The sequence below is a fragment of the Cupressus sempervirens genome, chromosome 5, assembly GCF_028749045.1.
Source record: "Cupressus sempervirens isolate cs-2001-9-10 chromosome 5, ASM2874904v1, whole genome shotgun sequence".
Lineage (NCBI taxonomy): Eukaryota > Viridiplantae > Streptophyta > Pinopsida > Cupressales > Cupressaceae > Cupressus > Cupressus sempervirens.
Window position 1 is genome coordinate 472,111,790 of NC_143122.1, and position 27,952 is coordinate 472,139,741.

Consider the following 27,952-nt stretch of genomic DNA (forward strand, 5'->3'; position numbering starts at 1 on the left):
TGTTAGTGTTAGTACTTAAACACTTGTAGGATTTGCTTCTTGTGGAGTATCCAAGGAATATGCCTTCTTCACTTTTTGCATCAAACTTTTCATTCCTAACATCTTTAAGAATATAATAATTACTTTCAAATACCTTAAAGTATTTTACATTAGGTGGATATCCATACCATAGTTCAAAAGGTGTTGAATGAGTACCTTTCTTGACTTGCATGCGATTTAAGGTATATACAACAGTACGTAAAGCTTCTCTCTAGTATTTCAAAGTAACATTCTTCTCCATCATAAGTGTTCTGGCACAGTCCATTATAGATATGTTTCTTCTTTCAGCAATTCCATTTTGTAGAGGGGTCATGGGTGTAGATTTCTATCTTTTGATTCCTTTGTCATTATAGAACATCTCAAACTCATTTGAAGTGAACTCTCCTCCTCTATTTGATCTCAAACATTTTAGACTCTTACCTATTTCTTTTTTAACTCTTGCCAAGTGCCACTTAAACATTTGAAAAGCATCAGATTTCTATTTTAGAAACATGACTATCATCATCCTAGAGTAATTATCAAAAAATAGCATTATGTACTTATCTCCTCTATAGCTTTGCACTTCAATTAGTCCACACAAGTCAGTATGAACAATCTCTAGTATTTCTTTAGAGGTATAAGCTTTACTTCTAAAGCTTGACTTTGACATTTTGCCTAGCTGACATTGTTTGCATACTATATTATCAGGTTTCCTCAACTTAGGCAAACCTCTAACTCTTTTCATGTTACTAATACTAACCAAATTATCAAAACTAACATGACATAATCTCTTGTGCCAAAGCCATACATCATCAAGTTTTTCAATAAGACAAGTAGCATCCTCTATATCCAGATAGAATAGATTACTTCTAGTTTGATCACATTTTCCAATCAGCTTCCCATTTGTGTCATATATATTGGAAATTTTGTTTTCAAATTCAAACTTGCATCCCAAATTATTCAATTGTGACACACTTAAAAAGTTATAATTTAATTCTTCAACATAGTAAGCATTGTCACATAAAATCTTGTATGTGAGTTTGATAGAACCTTTTCCTGTTATCAAACATGGTACATCTTTACCAAATCTTACACTATTAAAAAGTAATGAACTTACTTTTGTCTATAGTCATGTGATGTGAGCATCCACTATCAGTGATCCATTTATCATTCTTGTTCACACAAGTCACAAGTGCAGTTGCCTCATCCTCATCAAATTCATCCTTCATTGCAACGTATACCACTTCATCATCATGTTCATCAAAATCATTTTCATTAGCAATGTAGCATGACTTCTTGCCTTTGTCTTTGTAATATTTTCTATCATCTTCTCTTCTATTTTTGTACTGGCTTCCTTCTCTGGAGTTCTTCTTCTATGTACATATTGCAGCAATATGACCAACTTCATTTCAATTGAAACAAATGATGGGTAACTTACCTTTGAACTTTCCTTTACCTCTATGAAATTTCTTTGCCTATAGTGCTTCCAATTGTTCAATGTCTTCCTCATCTATATTATTGTCACTGGATGCATATTTTACCTTTCTCTTCTTCTTTTGCTTTACCTCCTCAAAATCCTTCAATAACAACTTAGCTTTGAAAGCAGATTCAAGACTCTCTAGTTTGTAATTATCAAAGTTAGATGGCTCAAAAGCAGTGAGTCTACCTACAAGACATTCAAGGGTTAGATCATTTCCTAGAATACATCTCAACTCTTGGATTGCAAAAACTCTAATAGCATAGATAGGTAGTAATGTTCTCAAGACTTTACTTAACACAATATCATCATCTATATGACCAGTAGCACCTTTTATTGCACTAACAACTTCTTTTATCCTAGCAACATATTGAGCAATATTCTTACCTTCTTCCATTCTCATGTCATCAAACTTACCTCTAAGCCTCTCAGACTTGGCTCTTTGAATATTTTTGTCTCCTCCATAGAGGGTGGTCAAGGCATCCCACATCTTCTTTGCAGTGTTGTAGCCTTTGATATCATCAAACTCAGCATAGCTTAGAGCAGAGGTAATCTCCAACATCGCCTGATTGTGTTCCTTTTTCTTCTTCATATCTTCAGCAGTTAAAGCTCCTGCTAGATCAATGTGTTCCACTGTAATGGTAGATTGTGCATGATCTCCAAGTCCTCGAAGGTGTAGCTTCATCATACTTTTCCATGTAGGAAATTTATCTCTGTTGAGCTTCGGTACTTCTCTTTTAGACATCTTGATCTTTGTGCTTCTAGTACCTTAAAACTAGTCCTCTTAAGCAGATGGCTCTGATACCAATTGTTGGAATTTCTTTAGAATAATTGAGAGGGGGTTGAATCAGTTATTCAAGGTCTAGATGTGCAAATAAAACTTTTCTTATCTTAGTGAACCCATAACACATTCATATTTATGTATGCATCCAAATGAATATGTGAATACTTAAAACTTGCAGGTTACTATTTCATCAAATTGCAAATATCTAAAGTATGAAACACAACACATTCATTAGCACATTTGACACAATGATTTAATGTGGAAACCCAATTTGAGAAAAACCACTAGTAACATGCTACTCCTTTTTACTCTTCTGAACTAATGCCCTATGAAAGGCCAACCCTGTTAAAGGTTACAATACACACTATTAAATGTGACCTGGTTAAGGGATTTCAATCACCCTATTAAAAGTGAGCCTTGTTAGAGGACTTTAGGCCATTCACTTGGAATGCCACCCTACTAAAAAAAATTCCAATGACTGTTAGGTCAACCTTAATCCAAAGGATTTACCCTAGACTAATACAATTGTTAGAGAGTAATAGTAGAGCTTTGATTTGATACAACTTCACTTGTACATTATAGATCTCTATTCAATCTTCAATTCTACTTGGCTTTTATACTTTTCAGCTCTGACAACTTGTTCAACCTTCAAGCATTCGTCTCCTTAAGCCTTCTTGCTTGGTATACCATTGCAGACTCTTCTCATGGGTCACTTGAAGAAACAAAACCCTTGATTCCTTCTCCTCCTTAGGTTTTCACACATGACACGAACCTCGCTAACCTTTTTCTTCATGACCAGACATTCCTATTAGGAAATTAGAATATTTTCCTACTCAGTATCCATCATCTAAATTAGGGTTTTGGATGGATTAGGTAGGATACAATGTGTCTACCCCATATCTTGTCTTTCCTAGAAACTTCTCTTAGAATCCATTTGAATTCACCTAAAAATGATTTACATCAAATTTTGTGCCACCAACTCATCAATCTTATCTTCCTCCTAGTTCACAACTTCCAAGAAAATAAACTTGTTGGCTTATATTTGGTCAAGCTTTGATCTTTGTCATAATGCAGCAGCTCGGCATTATCAATCTTCTGATGCTCAGCACATACTACGTCACTCGATATCAATTGTAAAATCACTTGGCATCAACTAGATTTTACCGGTGCTCGGCATCAACTAAAATTTACTCGGTATCAATTGTCTTGCTCCACATCCACTAGAATTTTCTTTCATCGGATCCAACTGACTTTTTGCTTGGCTCGCACTAACTTTTCTTCGCACCTACTATCAACTCAGTCAAGCTTGGTAGACAAACTTTATTTAATGTATTCTTCTAAACTTTCTAAGTGTAGCCAGTCATTTTGTAACCTTAAGTAGATCATCAATACATCATGTCATCACTGTCTTAACTGATACTTGTACTTCATTACATAATCATAACTCAACCTTTCCTCTAGGTGCTTTTGTTACATCTTATTGATCAAAACCTCCTCATCAATCAACTAAGTGATAGTACTTGGATCTTGTAAGCAATTATCTTACCAACAAATAGAAAGTTTGACATCAGTGATAAAACAATGATTGAAACACATAATCTTCTTCAACAATCTCCTTCTTAACAATCTTTCTAGTCAATGATCTTTTTTATCAGATTTCAACACCATCACCATGTATTATTCAGCAAAAACACCATTGCAATACAACCATGGAATCTTTCAAAGCCATAACCACCACCAAGAAATCCATGTGAACAAGCATGAATCCACACATCCCATGCCATGCTTCCACCCTTCACAAATGCTCCCTTGGCTAACCTGTCAAGCCTTGTCCCACTCAACCCTTACTTTTTTCTTTTTGTCTTCTCACACCAACAACAACTACCCTTGTGGCTACTTATATAGTATCAAATCCCACAAAACCACCAAGTGGTATTACATAGACTATGTGCCAAAACCATGTGCTACCTAACCCACTAACCCCACATTTGATATTGGACATTTAATTATTTTTCCCAATATTAAATAATTACATGAAATATTATTACAATGTTACAATACAATTCATCAAGTATATCCCATGGGAATCTTTGCATGTTGCATGTCCATGTAGGTGCAACATTACATAATAAAATAAAATAATACAATATAAGAATATTATGCAATGTGTTCAAAACTCATTATCTCAATAGAGATAAAGTGGAAACAACATATATAATTGAATAAAGTGAATGTACTAGATATTTATTAAGGAGAAGAGGTATATGAAGAGAAAACGGACTAAGCAATGAATAAGCTAATGAAGGATAATGAATTTTATCAAGTCATTGAAATTAAACCTATCTTTTGTGACACTTTTACCTAAATCTCATTTTAAATTTGGTTTATCATAACTAATTCCAAAAAGGGGTCATTACAAAGAAGAAAAGGAAAGCACACCCACAAAGCAAAAAATGCTAAAAATGACTAAATGTTTTCATCAATGCCAAAGGGGGAGATTTTGGGCCTACGTATCTTAAAGACTGATCAATGGATAGATTGGTAGACTTAGTCATCAAAGGTGTTGTCATTGCTAGCAACACATATGAAGGAATCGTGACTAGTAGAGGGACACAACCGAAAAGGGGTACTAATTTATGACTCTAAGTCACAAGGGTAATCAGAGTAGAGAAGATGTGAAAGCCCAGTAGAGGAAGTGACAAGGATTATCCACTTAGATAAAACTTGCTAAGTGAAATCTATGTAAGTATAAGGAAGAAAAGAAAAATGAATAACAGATAAAATAGTGAGTTGATTAAGCTAGGTCATCATGATGATCATGAAGCAAGAAACTTGTGACTACATAGTCATGTAGAGGGTAAGAATGCACTCAATGTCTCATTTAATGGTGATGGGAGGAAGGATTAAGGAACAACTAAAAGAATTCAAATTTGAAATATTTCCAACTAGATCAAGTCACCAAGAACACATCACACTCGTGGCTCCTATACGAACATGTCACAACCTAACAAGAGCAGTGCACTCCTGCAATGGGAGGTTGAGCTAGTGAGTATGGTGGGAATTCAAATTTTTAATTCTTGGATCAAATCTTGCAAGCAAATCAAGAGAAGAGTATAAGAGAAAATAAAGATGAATGGGTAAATGTTAGATTGCCAAGCAAATAGCCAAAGAGATAGAAGAGTTGAGCTAAAGCATAATCTCATAAAGTGAAGGAGAGTGATCAAAGGGAGATCATTTGCAAGGATTAGTTGTGTTGAGAAGAAGAGGGTGTGCCTAAACAGTGCAAAGAGTATTGTGTGCACAAGCAAAGAGAGGGAATCACACAAGTGAGTAAAGACTAAATTTGTAGAGTCGAGAGAAGGCATAGCATAGTTCTAGACTAGTCAAGAGATCCAAAAAATGACTAAACTGAGCTAGATTCAATAGCTAAGGTATTAGATCACTTTTTGTGATTTACTTACCTTTACAACAGAAAATCTCATCAAGGGTGGACCCTAACAAATTCTTTGTAAAAATCCTTTAACAAGGTGACACATTAACTTTAGTTCTAAATTCTTTAACCACATAACTCCTAATAGGCAAAGAATTTAACATGTCTCATCAAAATCCCCTAAAAGGGTGATAATCTCTTAATCAGGTGCACTTTAGAAGAGTGCAAACTTGTGAGAATCGACTCACACATCATGGATTTTACCCTACTTGGGTTTCCATGAGATAAATATTGTGTTATGTGATTTCTATTTTCATTTGATTTTTATTTTTCTTAACCCTAGCCAATTGAGTTGTAGCTAGCACTAACCTGTAGATAAGTGAGGAGTGTGATCTAGAGGAAAAAGTAGAGCATAATGAGTATATTGATTCACCCCCCGCACCCCCCCACCCCTCGGGCTCCCTCATTATATTCACCTATGGTTGGGACCAACATAAACTACATATGCATCTATCTCCCATCTAAAACCTTGAAGTTGTTCAATATAAACCTCTTCTTTTAGTTCATCATTCAAAAATGCTAATTTGATATTCATTTGATAGAATTTGAAATTTTTGAGAGATGTGAATTTCAAAAATATTTGAATGCCCTCTATTCAAGCTTCATCAAAATCAATTCCTTTAATATAGGAATAGCCTTTATATACAATCCTAGCTTTATTCCTAACTATTTTACCATTTTCATCCATCTTATTCCTGAAAAAATACAATTTGGTTCCAATTATGTTATTTTCATTTGGTCTAGGAGCAAGTTCCCAAGTATGATTGTTGCCAATATGATTTATCTCTTCTTCCATTTATCTAAACCAACATTGATCACTACAAGATTCTCCTACTAATTTTGGTTCAATTTCCAAAAGTAAAAAATACAAATTTGATCTTTCAGTGCCTTGCTCCAAGTAACAAATCCTCTACTCTTATCACCAATAATATGTTTCTTAGAATGATTTTTGTACATACCTAGGTCTCTCACCAATAAAAATAGGTATCATTTTGCAATATTCTTCCTTCAAGTCTTTTGCTTTCCTATTATATGTGTCTTGCTCGTAATCTACTAATTTATCACGAATGCTTGAAAGTCTTCATCAACTCTCACATTCACACTTTCTAAAACTCGATTTGGCCTTTTTTATAACACCAATATGCCTTACTTCTGGAAGAGTATGCCATAAATTTTCCTTCCTTAGATCTACTATCAAATTTTCCCAAATTGGCTTCATCTCTTTGGATATAACATTTTCTTCCAAAAATATTGAAATACTTAACAATTAGTTCTCTATCATGCCAAAGTTCATAATCTATTTTTTAATATCTTTTCCAACACAATACTTTTCTCAAAATGTACATAGTAATGTGATATTTTTCTTCCAATAGATCTCTGAAAGATTAGCCTTTTTCATCATTGTCCTTGCGGCTTCCTGGATTATTTTGTGCATCCTTTCTACAACACCATTCTATTGTGGTGTCCTTGTTGATGATAACTATCTCTTGACTATTTCATAACATCTTTCAAATTCTATAGAATTAAACTCTTCTCGTCTATTAAATCTAAACCATTCAATCCTTTGACTACATTTATTTTTAACCTCAACCTTGAAATTATTGAATTTATCAAATGCTTCATATTTTTCTCTTAAAACATACAACCCAAGTGAATCTAGAATAATCATCAATGAATAACATGATATGTATGTTTCACCAAAAAAACTTCTAGTTATTACAAGACTGCCTATGTCTGTATGCACAAAATCTAACACACCAATAGAGAAATAAACTTTTGACTTGAAATTTTCTCTACTTTCTCTTCCTTCTTGACATCCTTTACAAATAGCATTCTCTGGTTTGCATAGTCTTTATAAATTTCTAGCAGTGTGTGAAGAACTAGTTCCCACAAAGTTGTGAAATTAAATGTGACATTTCCTTCTATTCCAAAACCAATAGTTATATACTTGGGATATTAAACAACCTTTGATAGCTTCTTCCAACTAATATATGTTCTTGTCTTTACTTATATGAATAGTAATCAGCTCATCAAATATCTTCTTGGTCTTATAACTTTCATCCTTGAAGATGACATCAGATGTATAAATTCATATGATTGTCAAACACTCGATAGATTAAAATACAAACCCTTCACAAGTTAAATATTGTCAATATATTTTTTCCATCAAAAGTAACGATCTTTTGTGCCTTGACATCACCAAATCTAATAGGAGCACCATCATATTTTTCAAGTGCATCAAATTTTATTTTATCTATAGTCATATGATGACAAAAACCACTATAAATCAACCATTCATTCTTGTTCCTTCTAGAATACAAATTAGTTTTATACTATCATCAACTTTAGCACAAACATCCATTAGCCAATATAAAACTCTAGCACAAATATCAAAAATTGCAATCTCGGATTTAGCATCTTTCCCATCTTGTTTAGCATAAAATAGACAATCTTCACCATCTAACCCATCCTCCAAAATACTAGCATTATTATTCGCATAATAAGAATTTTTATTGTTTATTTTAAACTTATGTCTAGAACCCTTCTATAGAAATCTATCTAGCTAGTAGAAAAATAGGAAATATGATTAAATAAACTACTAAAATTTGCAAACAAACTACTAGCTAACTAGTAGTTTATTTGCAATTTTTACTAGTTTATTTAGTCGCATATTTCTTATTTTTCTACTAGTAGTAACTAATTGAGAAACCTTACCACACCTAAAGCATTTTAACAGTAACATACCTTTGTACTTCCAGTACCTTTCCTCAATCTTCTTGTAAAGTTCACTTCAAACTCTTCTTCATAATCATCATTATTAGGTTCTTCCTCAACATTTGTTACTTTAAAAGCTATTTCTACTTTTCTCTTGTAAGTGCCAAACTTTCTTATCTTAAATGTCATCAGAGTACTATTATGCCTTGCATACACATCCCTAATTTTTGTGAGCAAAAATTCAGGTCCCCTCTTTTTTTTCTTTTTCCCTTCCTTACTTAATCTAGGCCTTTTTTGTTTTTTTTGGTCTTTAATGTTCAAGTTCCAGTATCTTTGTTCTAGATGTCAGACCCTTTTCATGTGGAAGAAGAAATTGAGGATTTGTGTCCTCGTGGTTGGGATCCTTAGTCTTCGAGAAAGAAACTTTTATATTGGGTACAAACTTATTCCCGCATGTCTTCGGCAACAAGAAAATGTTTATGCAATTCTAAGGTTGGACAAGTAGAAAAGTTCATTAATGGAGGATAAGTACAATTAATGTATCTTTTAATTATCATGATCACTAGGTTATGTAAGACACCTAAAGGGATTAATTACCACTTTGTTTGAAAATCACAATTGGGCTCTACAAGTAAAAGTTCTATTGGGGTCGTCACCCTACCTACAAGAAGTCATTCTGCAAGTCTACGAGTGTTTTCTCAGGGTCAGGTTGGTTATGTTCATTTTTGAACTAGGATAGGTATTTTCATTGTGATATCTCTATGTTTTAGTGCTCCAGGTTGGTGCTCCTCCCTTCATCTTTTTCTCTTTCATTTGCAGGTGTGTGTCTTTCCTAGTTTTTGTGTATTTTGTTCTTCCTTTTTTCTTTCTTTTGGGTCATTCATTTTCTCTTCCGCCTTTCATGTGGTTTTGGTGGTCACTTGGCCCTTCTCTTTTTGTCAGGTTTTGTGTACTTGTTTTGTTTCTTTTGGTCATTCATTGTGAGACGTAACTGCTTCGACTCCACCCTCTTTGTTTGTAGATTAGGCTAACCTTCTCTTGGTAGAATGAGCTTGATAGTCTAAAGTTTGGGCTATCGTAGTTTCATTCAAAATTGATAGTGCAAGGCATATTATAAGTTATGAATGAAAATAGTATTGTATGTTCTATGATTTGGCCTCCTACAAGTGCTTTATGTCTCACCTAGTAAATGTTGGTATTTATAAGTTGTGCTTTAAGTGGAAGAATCTTGGAGTGCTTGCTATGGGATTCATTTACCTTCAAAAGCAGTGAGATCTTTCTATTCTGTTGTTATTATCTTCCTTGACTTGGATAAAACTTTAGTACTATTTCATTTGTAGCACTTATTTGTGTTAGATTGATTAATCGAGCATGTATTTAAGTTGTCCTACCATTCAACCATGTATTGTTGATAATAATAGCACAAAAGTAGACTGTGTAGATTAAATATTTAATCTTGTAGGCTCTTTCATTTACGTTATTTACTTTATGTATCCCCCATGTTTTGTCCTAAGATATTCACCCAACCCAGTTGAAGTGATTCATTTCCCAAACCAAGATGCATGAAAACTCGTTGAAGATTCTTCCCACCTTATTATAAATACAACCAGCTCCTTATCCAACTTTGCCTATTTCTTGCACGATTGAGACCCAATCTACAGGGAGCCTGGGAGTAGATTCTTTTTTCTTTTTTCTCTTTCAAGAGATATTGGCCAAACATTCCATTCTGTTGACAATTGTTACTATGTTGGCAATGCGTGAAAAAAAGTTTCATCAAGTACAAAATAATTATTCATTGGTAAATTTTTGTACCATACACTTCTTTAACTGTTGAAACCTTATCACTATAACTATTAGGTAATTTATTCAAGATCTTCTACATGGAGTCTTCGTTGGTTATAGTGCCACCTTGATCCTTGATTTCATTAATTGCACTCTCAACTCTCTGAAAGTAACTTTTGATACCTTCGTCATCTTTCATTCTAATATTCTCAGTCTCTTAGAAATCAACTTCGTAGATAATTTCACTTTTACATTTTCTTCATAGATCTCTTTCAATCTTTTCAAATTTCATCAGTATCCTTCAAAGAAATAAATTTAGAAAGTTCTAATTTAGATAAAGCACTAGTACTAGCATACCTTTCCTTCTCATTTTTCTCACATGCTTTAATCTCGTCTATTATTTACAAACCATTCATAGGGAACACATATGTTGTATCTACTTACATCCATGTCTTATAACTTTAAATAGATACCAAGCGTTTCATATAATTTTTCCATAAACTGTAATCAAACTCATCAAACATAGGTATATTCAATTTGTTCACTATTAGATCTACCTCAACTTGTTGAGATTTGAACTGAGGAACCAAGATCTGATATCACTTGTTGAACAAGTTGAATAAATGAGAGGGAGTGAATTATTTATTCAACATACTCTTAAAAAACTATTTCCAAGTTTTTATTATAGCTAAACATACATCCATAGTTACTAAAGATATTTCTCTTAATGCACAACAATACTCCATCAAATGATAAACTTTAAGAGCATATGTACAATGAAACAATGCACACAAAATATAATGTGGAAACCCAAATTGAGAAAATTCATAGAGAAGCTAATTCTCATGAAATCAACAGAAACACTGATTGTGTGATTTGATACAATAAGGATAACTACCAAAAAGAAGAAGGGGTACTACAAGTAGGCTAACTATCCAAGTAGCTATGCCCCGAGAGACAAAAAGGTGTGCTACCAAAATAAAGGTCACTCCTAGAATGAAAAGTGTAACCAAAATAGAATATAATTTCAAGCCTCTATTACTACCAGTTATGAATTGTCTACAACTCCCCTACCAACTTTTTTTAGAAGTTCACACCTTCATTACAAAGAAATACGAATTATCAACTTCATATTTTTGACAAATTTTGCATATATGAGATATATACATAATGACTATATATATATACCAAACTCTTGCCCTAAATATTTCAGTCAAACTAGATAAATTAATGAACATGTCACCTCGATCAATGTGAAGACTCAAGCGTGTCAACACACTTTCATAAACATTGGAAGGAACAATTATGATAAGCATGCTATGAGAAATTGTTGTGACCAAACAACAACAACCCACTTCATAAAGGATGTGTCCAAAAACATAAGCTCCGTGCAACACCAAGATGATTCGAGCTGCCACTGAGGACTTAAATGATAAATCAATTAATGTTAGGCCAACAATCATGAACAAACTACAAAGAACCAGATATCAATGAGAATGATAACTAGTACATAGTTGATTGATACACTACAACTACTAGAAACCAATTGGTTTACAACCACCGATGCACCACCAAAATAACCAAGGTCTAGATAAAGATGCTAACACTAATGACAATTGTGTTGACATCAAAAAAAAAACCTAGAATGAAAACCATTGACCTCACTTCCAACATTTTCTTAGTTGAATGCCATTTTTTATTGTGTTTTGTCTTTTCTTAGTTACATGTCATTTTTTTATTATGAGTTATCTTTTCTTAGCTATACACCAATGTTTTCAATTGTGTGTTGTCTTTTCTTAGTTGTATATCATTTCTTTTTGTTACATTTTATCTTTCCTTAGTTGTATGTCATATTTTGTATTACATGATACCTTTTCTTAGTTGCATGCCATTTTTTTATTGCATGCTATTATTTTTCTAATTGCATATCACCTTTTTTTATTAATTGTCCCTTTTGTAACCTCATGTATGTTTTTCTCGTTTCTTTTAATAACTTATTATCCATATTTTAGTTTTTTATTACTTTTTCTAATTTCTATTGTATGTATGTTTTTCTCATTTCTTTTTCTTAATTCTATTGCATGATTCTTTTCTACAATGGTGATTGTCAATTTCTATGAGACCTTTGTCTTTTGGTTATAGAATTTATGCCTTTATCATTGAAAGGAAAGAAATTTACTATCAAGTGCACTTCTAAATATAGGAGGAAGAAACAGGAAAAGAGTGAAAGATAAAGAAGACCACAAACAAATATTGGAGAAAGCACCCATGAATATGTTATATATCATTATGAATTATTGTGAGGCATAACATGGTTATCAATATTAGCAACCTTGACTTAAATGAGTTATAATTATTAGAACTAGACTTCTTTACTAATTTTTTATTTGCAACATGTAGTTAGAACATAAAGGGAACCACAAAAATATAAAAGAATATTGGCTACTGACATAGTTTCTTATAGATGGAATCAAACATGTTTTTTTTTTTTTGTTTTTCTATTTGAAGTAGATCAAATCACTTATGATTTTGGATCTAAAAATTGACAGATTATTTTTTGCATTATAGTACATCACATTTTATTTTGGGCTTAATAATCAACTTTTTGTTTAGTGTGTCCAAGTGTACTTGAAAAATCTTTGCTAGAAGTTTTTATAAATTTTATTAGAGATGTCTTCTTGATGATTTCACCACTTCAACAAATGATGTTAGACTAGTAAATCACTTGGTATACTATGTAAATAGGACTACATCTAAATCCTAGTTCTATACTCAAGCTTTCTCAAGCTCAAAGTGTGGGTGGTATACTAGGACAGATGAATGTTCCTAAGTCCTTAGTGTGGTTGACTACAGACTTAAGTGCCTCACCCTTGAATCATATAAGGTTGAGTGCCTCCAAGCTTACAAAATGCCTTATTTTAGAGATGCTTTTTTTTAGACATTACAGTATTCTTAGTGAAAGGAGACAGATACTTCTACCTCTAAGACCCTTACCATAAGGCTTTGAGGAGGTTGACTTAATAGAGGATAAATATTCTTTGATAAAACTATAGAAAAAATGGAAGCATCCCTAGTTGTGATAAGGTTGTTTGAGTCTATGAAGATTACAAGTTGTGGGTTGAGATATTGAGCCGAATTGTGTCCTTACGATAGTTTTTTTTGAATTTACTTTTGTTTGTGATTGGGCCAATGTAAATCTTGGGAATTGGAAAGGTCCTTCAACACAAACATGTTGAAATAATGTATAAATATGTTCTTATGAGATATTTGAGAGATGTGTTGTTATTGATGCCAACTTATTTCTCTATCTGAGATAGTGATGTCATGAAGTTTAGTGAAATTATTTGATCAATATGTTGAAGATCAAATTTATATTTAACAAAGTTTATAGAGGTTTTTTTGTAAATGATTCAGTTCAATTTTCAGAGGTTGACATAGAAATTGGAGTGAGTTATGAGTATATGTGGTGTGATTGGTTTCTTGATTGTTCAATCATGATAGAATGACATTAAAGATCTAGATTTCTCCTCATTGCAATATCTTACTTTGTGGATCTAGAGGTATATTTGGGATGTGTCCTCAATTCAAGTGATTCATTGTTTGGAGGTCTGTAATGGATTTTTCAAGGTTAATAGCCAATTTTGTATTCCTAACATTTGATATGAAGGTATTTTGTATTCTTATGATTTGTGTTGTTTTGGATGTTTCTATGGTAATCCATGATGCTTGTGGAAGATTATGGATTATGTGCCTTTTGTGTTGGTAGTATGCATTGGTTTTTGTGCTTGTAATTGATGATTTTTGTCAATATGCTTGTAATTCATATTTATCATCCAGATCTTTAATTAGTTTGATGGAACCAACTACCTAATTTGTTAGGATCAGATGACTACTTATCTTATCAGTATGAGAAATGAATACTAGGGGATCACTAGAAAGCCTTATGCCATTCCAAACAATCTAACTCGAGCTATTGTAGACAAAAAGAATGAATTCAAGGAAGACATGATCACAAGGGAAGCTTTGATTAGTGCCTTCTCTTACATAGGATATTCTCACAACTATGGATTAATGACAACACGAGGTATGGAATAAATTAGAAACTATTTAGGAAGGTCACAAGTATGCTAAGCAAAGCTAAGTTATAGTGCATTAATGGGGAATTATGAAGACTTGAAGATGAGTGAAAATGAAACCATTTCATCCTTTATGAAGAGATTGAATCATCCAATTTATTCAATCATATGTTGTGGTGATACCTTGAGTGATGTGAAGTTATAAGAAAAAATTTGAGATCTTTACATGCATGTTACAGTGAGAAGGTTGTAGCTATTGGAAAATTCATAACTATAAGAGACATTTGAAGAGAAATATTGTATGGTAAACGTTGTGCCTATGAGATTACTACTCTTCTTAAGTATCCTCCGAAAGTTGAAATTCAATTCAAAGCCAATGTGACTAAGCATGATAGTGTGCCAATGATGAAGTGATGATTTTGTCAGCTTTCAATATTTTTTTGTAACTATTATAGGTCTAAAGCGTCTAGACCTATCTTCACCCTTCTAATTGTGTTCACATCATATGAAAGCTTTGCATATTATGTGCCATGTGTTTCATTCCAAGTATAAATGGAACTAGTACATAGATATCTCAATACCTTGCAAGGAAGTTGAATTGTTTGAAATAAATTGTGCTATAGTAATTAACAATGACTTAATCTCATATTAGAATAAGTATTAGAATTCATAAAATATGAATTCCCACAAGCCCAAAAGTCCCCTACATGCAAATACCTTCCACATACAAGAGAAAACCTAGAAAGCAAGAGTGCAAGAAAATTGGAGAAAATTCTAGTTTAGGAATGAGAATGAATTAACTTGTCAAAAATAATTATTACAATGGGATCAATCCCTATAAAGGAGGTAAAAACATCAATGCAAACCCTAAAGGAGTGAATTCAATAATTATAATAGATATTAAATACCCAAAAAAATAGTTAAGTTAATCTTAAGAACCGGATAAAATGTGACTAAATTAAAACCAATTAAATGAAATACCTTTTACTTGTTAAAATCTTTTTAAGTTTATCTATATGCTTTTTTCTATATAATGATAAAAAAACTTAGTTTCCTCATTGTTGGACTAACTACATCAACACACTAATAATGATCTCCACATTGATTTTTGTTAAATTATACTTGGAAATTTATATAAATGTAAACCTTTGCAATTTTGTGAACAGCCTTGTTTATTGATATGCATAATGTCCATAGTTGTTTAAGAATTTTCTTTCTTGAACTAATAGCTGGTGTAGCAAGGCTCATATTTTCTATAAACAATGATAGCAATGCTTGTATGGAAAACCTTTATCCAGAAGTAGTAATCATATGACAATTGTAATGGTAGCATTGAAGGTAGTAAGTTAACTCACTCTATAAACCTCTAGCAAGATCCAAATAGTTTGTCGTCTATCAAAATCTAGTAAATAGTTTATGAGGCACAACACTTGTTGAAGGTTTTGCAAATTGGGTAACAAGCTAAGTGGGCTTAATATTGGAAGAAAATTCATGGTTAAGTGGGTTTGAGTTGGAGTAGTACTAGGATAGATGACTTTCAAGGTGCGTCCAATGCTTCACCTCTATGAGCATCACCTTGATGCAATTAAGTGCTAAGTGTTTAAGTCATTATCATGAAAGATGGGTTATTGTGAATAATTATAAATGAAACATGGGTCGATGAGTTTGACTCATAAACTACATTGTTGAATTTTGATAACAATACAACAATTTGGATTTCTATGAAAAACATTTCTATTTCGCAATTGATGTGTTAAATGAGCTCTATAATGAATAGTTCATAAGGCACAACACTTGTTGAAAGTTTTTCAAATGGTGTAGCAAGTGTGGTGGACTTAACCTTAGAAGAAACTCAATGGTTAAGCATGCTTGAGTTGGGGGATTGTTAGGATGGGTGACCTAAGAAGGCTTAATTATTCACCATTGTTAGCATGACCTAGATGTGATTAGTGCTAAGTGATCCATTCATTCTCACAAGAGTGGAAAGTGAGTCACTACCTATGAAACCTGGGTCAATGAATTTGATTCAAAAACTACACAATTGAATTCTAATAGAAATATCACAATTTGACTTGTTATAGAAAATATCTCCTACTCATCAATCAAAAACATGATAATGAGTAAATTTCTCCACCTTTATATAATGGCATTTATAGTTATTTGTACACAATACCAAATATCTGAATGGGATGAATATACATATGTGATTCTGATATTCTACTTGTGGACTTTAAACCTAATTATTGAATTAGAAAGCTTATAAAAAAAGTTCTTTGTCTTCTAGTTAACATGCGGTTGGAAGACTCTCTCTATAAGATATAGCAGTGTTCCATATTGTTGCCAAAGCTTGGGAAGAGTTGCATCCTCATATTGCCCTCTGTATTAAATAAAGTATTTTACTAATTTTATACTGAAGTTATCAAACAAAGTTGAATAGAAATCACAAGAGTGGAAATAGTAGAATTTTTCTTTATCCAAATTATTGTTTTGATAGCAATCTAGTGGATTGTATTGTAGATAAAACTGCTCTTATACGGTTCAGAATTGTGCTGAGGGAAGTGTAAGATACGGCCATTCAAATATTCTATGCCTTAAGTATGCAAATATATCAATTGCTATCATTATTTATTAGTATATACTTGTATGAATATGGATAAATTTAATAAATAATTTGTCATTGGATCTTAGGAAAGGATTGTAGATTTGGGATTAGCAAATGAAGACAGACTTCTTACCCCTTAACGACCTAATACTGAATGGAATTTGTAAATTATGGTTGTGTCGCAAGTTGGATTCCTCAAGGTAATCCTTGGGGATCTTACAGAAATAATTGTCAATTATGAGTTATGACTTTCGATATTATTTACCAATCCTATTGAATTTCCAAATATCACAACGAGATGTCTGGGTCATTATATGCTAGAAACATTTATTGTCATTAGCTTATATTCATGTTTGTGTTACACTGATTTGCATTCCCGTCAATACATGTCTTCAAAAGCAAGTGCATTAGGTATGTGTTGAATGACTTGGTGGTGTGATAGCTTAATAGTTATTAACATAGTGATTTGGATTCCATCATGCATCTTGCCATTGAATGCGAGATCCTTTATGATGCGTCGAGCTCCTTCAACGGAGTAGCATATAAAACCTCAATACTCCATGGCAAGTTGGATATCTCCTTGATGCTCTTCTACTACCAATTATGAACGAGGAAACAAAGGAGGGTTTGTATGTACTGCTAACAAATTTACTTATTTTGTAACATATTAAATGAAAAAGTGGCCGACTCTATTTGCCACCTTACTTATCTCTTGCAACTTTCTAGTATGAATTCATGGGTTTGTGTAGTTGTCTTTGTAACATAAAATGTTCAAATTTTGTAGTTTTGCTGAGAATGGTAATTGGCCTTGAACAAAATGTGTTCTGCAATCATGCCAAAACTTGTTAAGGACATTGTACCAATTTTAATGATTAAAGAAGCCATCTATATAGAAAAGAAAAAAATTCAAAATCAAAAATTTCAACTCTCAAATTTGATGAAATGATTCTTTTGTTATTCATTAATTTTCATTTCATATCTAATAAAGTGATGAGTAGACGTACAATATTCACGAATTTTTTGTGGTGGTAAATAAGATGTCACCTATGTACTTGAGGTTTCATGCGTTATTAACCAGCCCTTAGTCATCTCAAAAGGCGTTAAAACAGTTAGATTACAAATTGTGCTACAGGAGCCCCCTCCGAAACATAGAGTGAAGCCATGTAATGCTAGTTCACGCATAGTAAACTACCTCAAGATGATAAGGATCACATCCACGACTTGCCATGATCTTAGCTTTTCAAACGTTCATGATAGGATAGGACTGGTTCCATGATCTATTTGAAACTGTGATTATTCAACAATTTTGCACTTCAAGAGCATCGAATGTTCATCTTGCAATTATTGTAGCCATCCAATGCCACCCATCCATGTCCTTGCACATTGGTATATACCCAAATCACTATACTTTAATCATTTTACATTGCTACAGCAATATGAATGCCTCCAGTTGATTGTGGTTATCAGTTTGCAGCCTGCTAAGACTTACAACACACTATTCTTACATATTTCAAGCCTCGCACAGGCTCCCTTATACTGTTCATATACATATCACCTTTATCTAAGCCTGTAATTTGCCTATCACAAGCATTCTCACCTTCCACAAGCTGGAATTTTTCTAGTTCATCACATTTTAGCCCCATTTATTCTTACTATTTATGCTTTAGTGCTTACTAATATACTAGTCATTTAATGTAAATTGAGAACAATAATACGGCATATATTAACAAATAATCTTGACCACTAAAGCGCACTATGCATGGAGATTTCCACATAAATTACATAGGGCAGCTCACTCGTAGTTCTATTTTAATTTCTAAACATTGTGAAATCATCACAACTTGCTAGAAACTAATTACTAGCTGCAAACTATCTTGGGCATCTAGACTAACATTTTTGTAAGCTAGATATATTAAAAACAAATGAATATAGAAAGACACCATTTAAGAGTTGCATTGTCATAAGCCTCATATCCTCCCATGACATTTGCTTGCTTTCAATATCTGACTGAAAAACATAAAGAAACAACACTAGTGACAATGCATGTAGAAAAAGCCCTGTATGAGATTCTGCATTAATACCATCTGCATAAATATAGGGCAAGATTTTCTTACTTGCTAGAAACTAATTACTAGCTGCAAACTATCTTGGGCATCTAGACTAACATTTTTGTAAGCTAGATATATTAAAAACAAATGAATATAGAAAGACACCATTTAAGAGTTGCATTGTCATAAGCGTCATATCCTCCCATGACATTTGCTTGCTTTCAATATCTGACTGAAAAACATAAAGAAACAACACTAGTGACAATGCATGTAGAAAAAGCCCTGTATGAGATTCTGCATTAATACCATCTGCATAAATATAGGGCAAGATTTTCTTAATTAATTGTCAGCATTGGTCAACACATCCATAAAAATATAAACATTATAGGGCAAGATTTGCTTAAGCATCCCCACATTCATGTTCGCGATGAATGGGCCAAATATTACCAAGGAGATACAAGAAGGCCTTATTTTCCTATTATTATCCTGGATCAACTTGAACTACTTGGAGATCAACAAAGAACTGCCACTCAAACCTGTCTCAAAGGTCACTCTACTCGGACAACTCCTGCTGCCCTGTGAACAGACCCATAAAGGAACTCAGCCAATTTTGTCCTCAGGGAGCCTATCATATCCTTTTAATGAGACAACATTTGAAGCCTTTGTAGGACACCTCAAGGCCTGAAGAACATTGCATCAGTGATCTAATCATATGAATCTTTTCTTGATCGTATGTCTCCTAAATGTAAATGGCATTTACAGACATTATACCATAACCCCGTGGACCTTTTTCCCACTGCCAAAGCAAGATCTTTCTTAGTTCAATTTGAGTTTCTCAATCCATAACTTACAAACCAAAACTGGAAACTTGCTGTCATCAAATTGCAAAATGGCTTATTGCACCGATAGGCATAGCCTTCAGTAACAATACAGGTTCGAGTGTAATTCCCTAGCCATGTTAACAAAAATCTAGTAAATAGCCAACTTCAAAATAATAAGCTAGCATATTTTATCTTCAACACATCTATCTAAAAGATGCCAACTGAAACCAATCTCAAGGCATCTATCTTGAATTTGTCATTTAGGATAGATAGGTTTTCCTTAAAATCATCAATGTAAATAGATAAAAGATAGAGATTAATTATTCAATTCTAGAAGAAAAGTTTCCTTGAATTTATCAATGTAACTAGATAAACGATAGAGATTAATTATTCAATTCTAGATGAAAAGTTTTCATAAGTAACAGTAACAAAAATTTGCCCTCATGCAAGTCCTCTACCATGCAAATACTCAATTATGATCTTAACAAAAGCTGGAGTTAGTTGCTTCCCAGTTCCGTATTCCTGTCTATTATAGTATGAAGTTAACAAGATTAGCCTTCAATCCATGAACGACAAATATAAAACTTACCATACACTACCTTGTCATCCCTAGCTTGAATCCAGATGAATGCCGACTTCATCTTGAAACAGTATAACAATAAATTGGGATAAAGATACCCTAATTGCCAAGGCACAAAACATCCCAATATTTTCCTAAGAAAGAAGAATCCAGATAGTCATAGTGTGCATCTATATGTACCTCAAATGAAAACTAAATATAATGGAAATTAGCCTTCATCTTGTATTGTGAATAATCAAAGTAATTCCATTCACTAATTAGTCAGCACAAAAGTTTGACAAGCAGAAACTTCTGTGGTTGCAAGAAACCCAAAAATGCTTGCAATAGATCTTTAATGAGATAATGGATTAGATTTAAAATACAAATGAGTAAAAATAAAAACCATTCTGAAGTCCCTAGCCCCTTCCTGACAAATATAACAGATAGAACTAGAGGTAAGGATGAAGAGAGGGGACGGGGGAAATTATTCACAGAATATAAAAAATAGTGATCTTTTTTGCTAGTGACCTTCATCCATTGAATCTCGTTTAGTACTTTGTTTCTGGTGGCTATAATCAATGTCTTTATTGTCCTCTTGCCTTGTTTCCTCAGCAGAAACAGGTAATGAATCAACTGAACTACTTGATTCTGGATTCTTTGTAACAGCGTCATCTAATGCTTCAAGAAAGGATACAACAGTGAAATTATCTGCACATCAATTTCATCCATAAATTCAGAACATGTCATTTTGAATAAAACAGACATTGGCATCAACCTTTACTCCCAAATTGATAGATGAAAGTACTACAAATTTACAATATTGCGTTTGTATGCACTTAATATCTATCAAGTACTCTCCAATGACAAATCAAAATAAAGATATTATGACAAAAAATAACAATAACAGCTTACATTTCTTAGGATCAATCCCAAACTGCGACAAATCAACACGGCCAGTCCTAAGTACCTGCAGATTACAATGTAATAAATGGGTGTCGATGATTAAAATACCTTGCAAGAAAAAAGAAAAGACCATTTTGAAATTTCAACCTCCCAAAAGATAAGAACACAGCAGCATTTACATGATTAAAAGCCTCAACTTGCTGGCGGAACTGTGGGCTTTGAAGTAATTCCACAAATGCTTCACGAGTCCAGGGGCCCTGCCAGATGCTTGAATATAAAAAAAATGTTTTACCAATTTCTGAATCAAACGCTCCTTGAAAAAGATGCTCAACTGTGCCCTAATTTGACTTACCTCTGGTAAATAGGAGGTCAGTCGATCTTCCAAAGGGAAATGTTCCACCATCGGCAAAACTAATTCAGGCTTCAGAATATCTCCTAAACTTGGCCCTGTTCAATTGAAGCTTCTCTTGTCAATAGGGCAATCTAAATATCGCAAGAAAACTAAAGTGAATATAAGGAAAAGCTAATTATTCTCAAACTTGTACCTGTATCTTGAGCCCCTGCTAAGCTCACTTCTGCAGTGACAAACAAGGTGATGAGAATAAATTTTATATAATATTATACAGAATAATGCCTGCATACAGAATGTTATTTATGAGACAACTAATCAAAAACAATACCTGATTGACCCAGATTATTTAAAATTCTCTGCAAATCTGAGAGTTGTACAGCTCCTGCAGTTGGGTTTACGTTTTCAGTTAAAGCATAATTAGATATTGTGGATCCTTCTATGTTTGTATCCCTGCAAGATCAAGAAATTAAACAATGCATTACAATCATGAAAAAACTGCTGTCAGGATAGCATAGGCTCAGGCTAAGCTTTGTATTTAAATGTTCATCAATGAGCACAAAAATCAAAATAAGAAATTGGAAACCTGAAAAACTTGAATGAGACCAGGGGAAAAAAATTAGTTTCCTTCATGGAACCAAGACAGCGAAAGATGAGATCTACTTAACACACAAATAAATTTGCCCATGTTGACAACAAACTAAAAAAATACACAATGTGAACAGATGGTAATAATGTATCACCAAATGCGATAAGATAAAAGCATACATCCTAAAACAATGAATAAAGCTCCTGGTATATAAATAGCATAAGACGGCTTCTTGTTTGACAGGTTTCATAACCTGTAAAATATATGACACTGGAACACTAGAGACTGACCATCACATATATCCAATTCTTGATGCTAAACGGGCAAAGAGATCCAGGGTCCCTGAATATTTTCACTAACCCATTCAATTGTATGCTGATAATATTAGCATGCAGATATGTAGCCATGATAAATGCAGGAGAGTGCAACCTTCTGACCTACTGGAAGCAAAACAACTACAGCAACATTTGTATTATTGAACTGCAAATTCTCGAGGTCTGTAACAAAATTCAGATTTTTCAGAGTCAAAAAAGGTGTACAGCTTTAAGTAAGGGGCCTCCTTTAGCAACAGCACTGCCTACATGCAATGTTTATTGACAGTGTCGCTCAGGCTCTTGCGATTCAAACCTGGCATATCTGCCAAAACTGTAAAAATATGTTTGTAAGTATATTCTCAATAATCTTCACAAATCTGAATTGACTCATTGTTAGAAGTTTAAAACCAAATTGGTTCTTTATTTTGCTGAAACTGAATTGTTTTTTTGTCACTGAACCAGATCAATTCTTTGTTGCTAAAACCAAAATAGTATGACCTTGCTAAGACCAAATCATATTTTTATTCTCTTGGCTCATACAATTTTTTTCATATGTTTATTGTTGTGGTTTCACAACATTCCCCATTTCAAGCACTTGCCTGAAACAGGGACCTCCTTTTTCACTTCTAGAGTCTTGTGCTTTTCTCTAGTTACCTTCAGATTTTGTTACCTTCCTAGTGTCCCCAATAGTTGGGTGTAATCATAGGTTACCCCTATCGGTCCTTCTAGGTCTTTTGAATCATTTTGTGTGTTTTCAATGTTTTGTTCTTTTTGTTGAGTCCTAGGTTTACCAGACCTTCAAAGTTCTCCGAGGAGCAGATGTCCACAACCCTAATATCCCCGAATGTTCCAGTTTGGTTTTCCTTTTTAGTAGGTTTAAGTCTTTGGATCCTTTGGAATTGTTAGACATTTGTGTCAAGCAAATCCAAAGCTCTGCTCTTGTTTTGTCCAAGTCCCACAAGCGTTCGGAGTGGTCGGACTTGTCAGACATCAGATGTCCGGTAAGGCTAACCTCGCAAGTCTGCCTTACAGGTCAATAGTGTCGTCACAGTTCAGACTCCAAAATCCAAAAATCAGGATTCAGGTCATGCCTACTTCATCATCAAATTTGGTCAATATAAGTGTGTTTTGGGAGGTCATTTTGATCATTTGGTTTGGGAATTCAATCTCTGGTGTGCCTTTGTTGTTCAACAACTTTGCCTTCTCTGTACCAAAGTTCTCTTGCTGGTTGCGCTCAAGTTTGTCTCCTCATATTCACACTAGGATTTCTTCATTGTAAGTTCTTCTTGTTTGTTGTTTGTGTTTTTGAATTATTGGTCGTCGTTAGGTTTCTGGAGTGGTAGGTTGAGCAAAAGTGTGCCCTTGGTTTCCTTTGTCTTTACGGTTTTCCGTACTTGTCGTAGGTTTTAGGACTCAATTTCTAGGTTTCAATAGTCTTCTTTCATTTTTTTTGCAGATTTGGTTAGGTAGGTTGGTCTCGTATTAGGTTTGGTGTCATTTTTGTCTGGTAATTTTAGGGTTTGTTGATCTCTGTCAAGTATCAGGTCTTTGGACTTGTCAAACGTTTTGGCCTGACAATCTGAAGACCCTGCAATCCCCATCTTTTCCCCTAGTTTCGGAGATATCTGTCCCATAAACTATCGGAATGTCAGACCTTTCAACCCCCACAACTCTGCCTTCTCCGTCAATGTCGCAGCTCCACCTTTCATTGTTTACCTACTTCAATTGATCAAGTTCATAACCTTGACTGATCGATCTTTTGGACTCTATCAAGCCCGTAAAGTCCACTAATTCAGCCACTCCTCATTCCTCTGCAACATCCAAATGTTGTCATGCAAACCTTCAGACTTGTCTGATCATCGATCTTTGACATGTCAAAAACTCCAATTTCAGGTCAAAACTTGCATTTTCCTTTTTTCACACTTCCAGCCTATGAAAACTCCTTTGCACACCAAACTCTTTTGAGTCTTTTTGGGTCAGTTTCGTCTGTTGCATCTTAGTGTTTTGGGATTCGTTAAGTTAGTACTAATCAATTTTTCATGGTTTAGTAGAATAGTTTGATGCTTTCAATAAAACATTGCTAACAAATGTCCTTTGTGCAGGGTTTGTTAACATGTCTTCACCAAAGCCAGCCAAATACAAAGACTAGTAGAACAAGCCTGTCTCTAAGATGGGCAACTATCACTCGAAGATTCGTGACACATAACTTGGAAATCTGGATTTTGATACATTCCTATAACAGTGTTCTCAACCTCGTAACAAATCAGAAATGCATACCGCAAGGGTAGTAGTTGGTCTAGTAAAAGTGGAAGCGCACCCAATGGCAGTTCAGTCCCCAATTTTGGTCGTAGCATTGACAAATAACTACATGGAAAATGAGAAGGTTATGAAGAATTCAGTTGGAGAGGTAGTTCTTGATATCTGACCTAATGTCATAGAAGATGTGTTCCATATCCCGATGGTAGATAGCTTTTACAAATCACTTTGGAAAGTGCAAACAAGTGATTTCACGAAAATATTGATGTTGCATATAAATTAATGATTGAAAAGTACTTAGAGTCCAGCTCGAGAAAATTGATATGCACCAAGGGTATTATAATAGCTGACATTGGCTAGGCAGTGGTGTTCTTAAGCAGAGTCTTTGGTATACCCTCTGCACAAGCATTGGAGCCCTGGATGGTTCACTTTATTGAGAAAATCAGAAGCAGAAGAAATGGAATTGATTGGGCAACCTTGATCAGTGATAAAATACATGACTAGATTCAGGCAGTCAAAGATGATCCTAAATTCTATATGACTTCTTATATAGTCTACCTACTAGTTACAAGGCAGACTACCTGAAACTCACCAAAGGAGGGTCAATTCATGATCCACAGGCATGGCTCACGTTGTCTATCCATTGTTGGTGAAGAAGGAAAAGCTCAACGTTGGGAGCCCAAAGTTTAGAATTGTGAATCATGCCTCCATCTTCACAATCATCTGTCACATTGACAGTAATTATGTAAAAAGGCTATCAGTAGAAGTTGTTGCCCCTGTGTGCCAAATCAGAGCTTATTACATCATTAACCGTACATCAGAGTTTCAACTTGGACCATATACTGAAAGAAGCTCCCACACAATCCTTTGTATAGATTGGTTTTGCTTGAGATTGGTTGTTAGCTAGAGAATGCCAACGAGAATATATAGGGCAAGAAGAAGCATTGTTGGCATTTCCCCATCTCAATCAAGGCCCAGACAATCACAGATATGAAGGCAATCAGAACTATAGCTTGTGAATGGGATGAGCATCCATTGGATGATTTCAAGCCCATCCCCGACATATGACCCAGTGGGATTCTTCAAAAATGTGGTAAGGAAGACATATGTACATGAGCCTCAACTTGAAGACCACTGGATAAACTGCATTATGATTACGAAGTCCATCCGGATAAGGGACTACTACAGGATGAATCTGGAGTTGACAGAGTACCCCAAAGGCATGAAAGAAGGGTACCAAGGATGTATTAAATCCTTTGTACAACAAGGATGAGGTTTATAAGCAGACAATACAGAATGCCGAGATGGTAAAATCAGAGAACAATGACATTAATCATTGGGCCTGGCATATCATGGATCTAAATTTGAGATGGTTAAAGAAGCCTTTTCCATTAGATCATGTACTAGAAAGGCCACAACTGGCAGCACCTTAAAAGTTGATAACGATAAAGGTCCAAAGTCAACATTCCAACTTTTAGGCCTGCAACTTCCCTGAGGCCAGTAACAGTATACGACATACTAGGCCTATTGCTTATGAAGTCAAAACTAAGGCTGGGAAGGGCAAGGGAAAGGACAAGGGCCCGGTCTGGGAAGAAGAGGCGTAGGAAGAGGAAGAAGTCCCAGTAGCTCCCAAGAAGTCTACTATTTGTCAAATTCAAAATGACATCTACTTCCATGTCTGCTTCCCAAGCAGGTACCAACTTACCACTAAGCAAGAGTCGTTGAAAATGGTGAAAGGGAAGGTATACAAGAGAAAGAGATCCAACACTACGCCTTTGCCACATATGGGTACTTTACTTGAAGAGGCAAAAGAAGAGAAAACCTCTTAATCTGTAGAACTTGACAAGCCATTATTGTTGAGGCCGCAAAGAAAAAGAAGCAAACTGCCACTCCTCAAGAACCAGGAGAGACCATGCACGTAGATGAGTCAACAGAAGGAGAGAAGGAGATGGGCAAGGCATTGGACTCTGATGTGGAAGATTCTGATTTCCCTCCACCTCTTCCAAGTGTGTTTCACAATCCAGATTTTGTTTGGGCTACTAAGGTTGCCATGCAAAGTACACAAAACACAATGGTTGAACAAATATTTGTATAAAAGAAATCAAATACTTCTATCATTGCTTGGCTAAATTTTCATTTGGTTCAAATGTACTTACTTTTAAATTAATTTCATTCCCCTGGAAGCTTTATGTTTCTATTAGTTATCATTATGAAACTTAGTATAATCATGTGAATCATCTTCATGTCTTAGCAGTTTAAAGACTACTGAGTAGCACCAATGAGATTACTGGGGCAAGTCTATTCCCTCCCATTCATAGTCGCACTGATCTGTACAGACCACAAGAAATTGATCATATGTTTAAGACAACCCCAGTTTTTTTAATGCATGAATTAAATGTTCAGATTTTCACAATTTAAATTTTTTGTCAGGTTATTTTTCCAGGAACAATTATTGTGAATACATGATTCTTGTTTCTAAATCCCTCAACTCAATAAAAACTGTATCTTGAGTTGATGTTTATATAAGATAAAGATATCAAGTCAACTTTGCATAAGAAAAATAAAAAACTAACAAGCCAACATTGTGATGATTAAGCTTATGAATAATAGGACTCCACATCCAGCTTAGCATCCATCGTCATCTCCATTCAAACAGTTTGAGTCGTCATATGAAGCAAATAACAGAATATGATTACCCTTGAACTTGAAGCTTTTAAAATACTTAACCCGAAATACTTTTTGTTCTTGCCTATTCATTGTTAACATCACTTTTGATATTAAAAAAGTTGTTAGTGTATTCTGAACTTTTACGATGAATTGAAGAAAACTCATATATATTGAAGGAAATTAGGAAAGCATTCAAATCATGAAAAAAATTATGATATTTTATTATTTAAATATGAACAAGAGTTGCCACATCTTAATGCAACTGGCAATGGAATGGGAACTCAGGAACATTGTATTCTTTCAATCAGACAAAACATTAAAGACAAGATGGTCTCCCAACTTATTTTTATCAAACATCTTTGATCTAATCAAAACAGAACTGCCTGGCAAAGTCGAAGAATAAAAACAAAACAAAGAAGTTGCCTTGTGTTAAAGTTTTCCACCTAGTATTGATCACGAGTTTGGTCCAGATTAAGGACATATATCAGTATTTATTATTTAA

The 27,952-nt window shown here is 34.1% G+C and overlaps 1 protein-coding gene across 5 annotated transcripts in view; it reads right to left on the minus strand.

Annotated features, from left to right (window-relative positions):
• Positions 1–20,708: 20,708 nt before the first annotated feature.
• Positions 20,709–27,952, minus strand: part of RPN13 (regulatory particle non-ATPase 13) — a 56,610-nt gene continuing 49,366 nt past the window's right edge. For all 5 annotated transcript variants that reach the window (XM_089831352.1, XM_089831351.1, XM_089831348.1 and 2 more), the window contains 6 exons: positions 21,956–22,077; positions 21,821–21,850; positions 21,628–21,722; positions 21,455–21,532; positions 21,285–21,339; positions 20,709–21,080 (listed from right to left, as the gene is read on the minus strand). In XM_089831352.1, the coding sequence (XP_089687478.1) occupies positions 20,893–21,080; positions 21,285–21,339; positions 21,455–21,532; positions 21,628–21,722; positions 21,821–21,850; positions 21,956–22,077 (568 nt within the window). In that variant the 3' untranslated portion in view covers positions 20,709–20,892. The remainder of the gene's footprint in view (positions 21,081–21,284; positions 21,340–21,454; positions 21,533–21,627; positions 21,723–21,820; positions 21,851–21,955; positions 22,078–27,952) is intronic.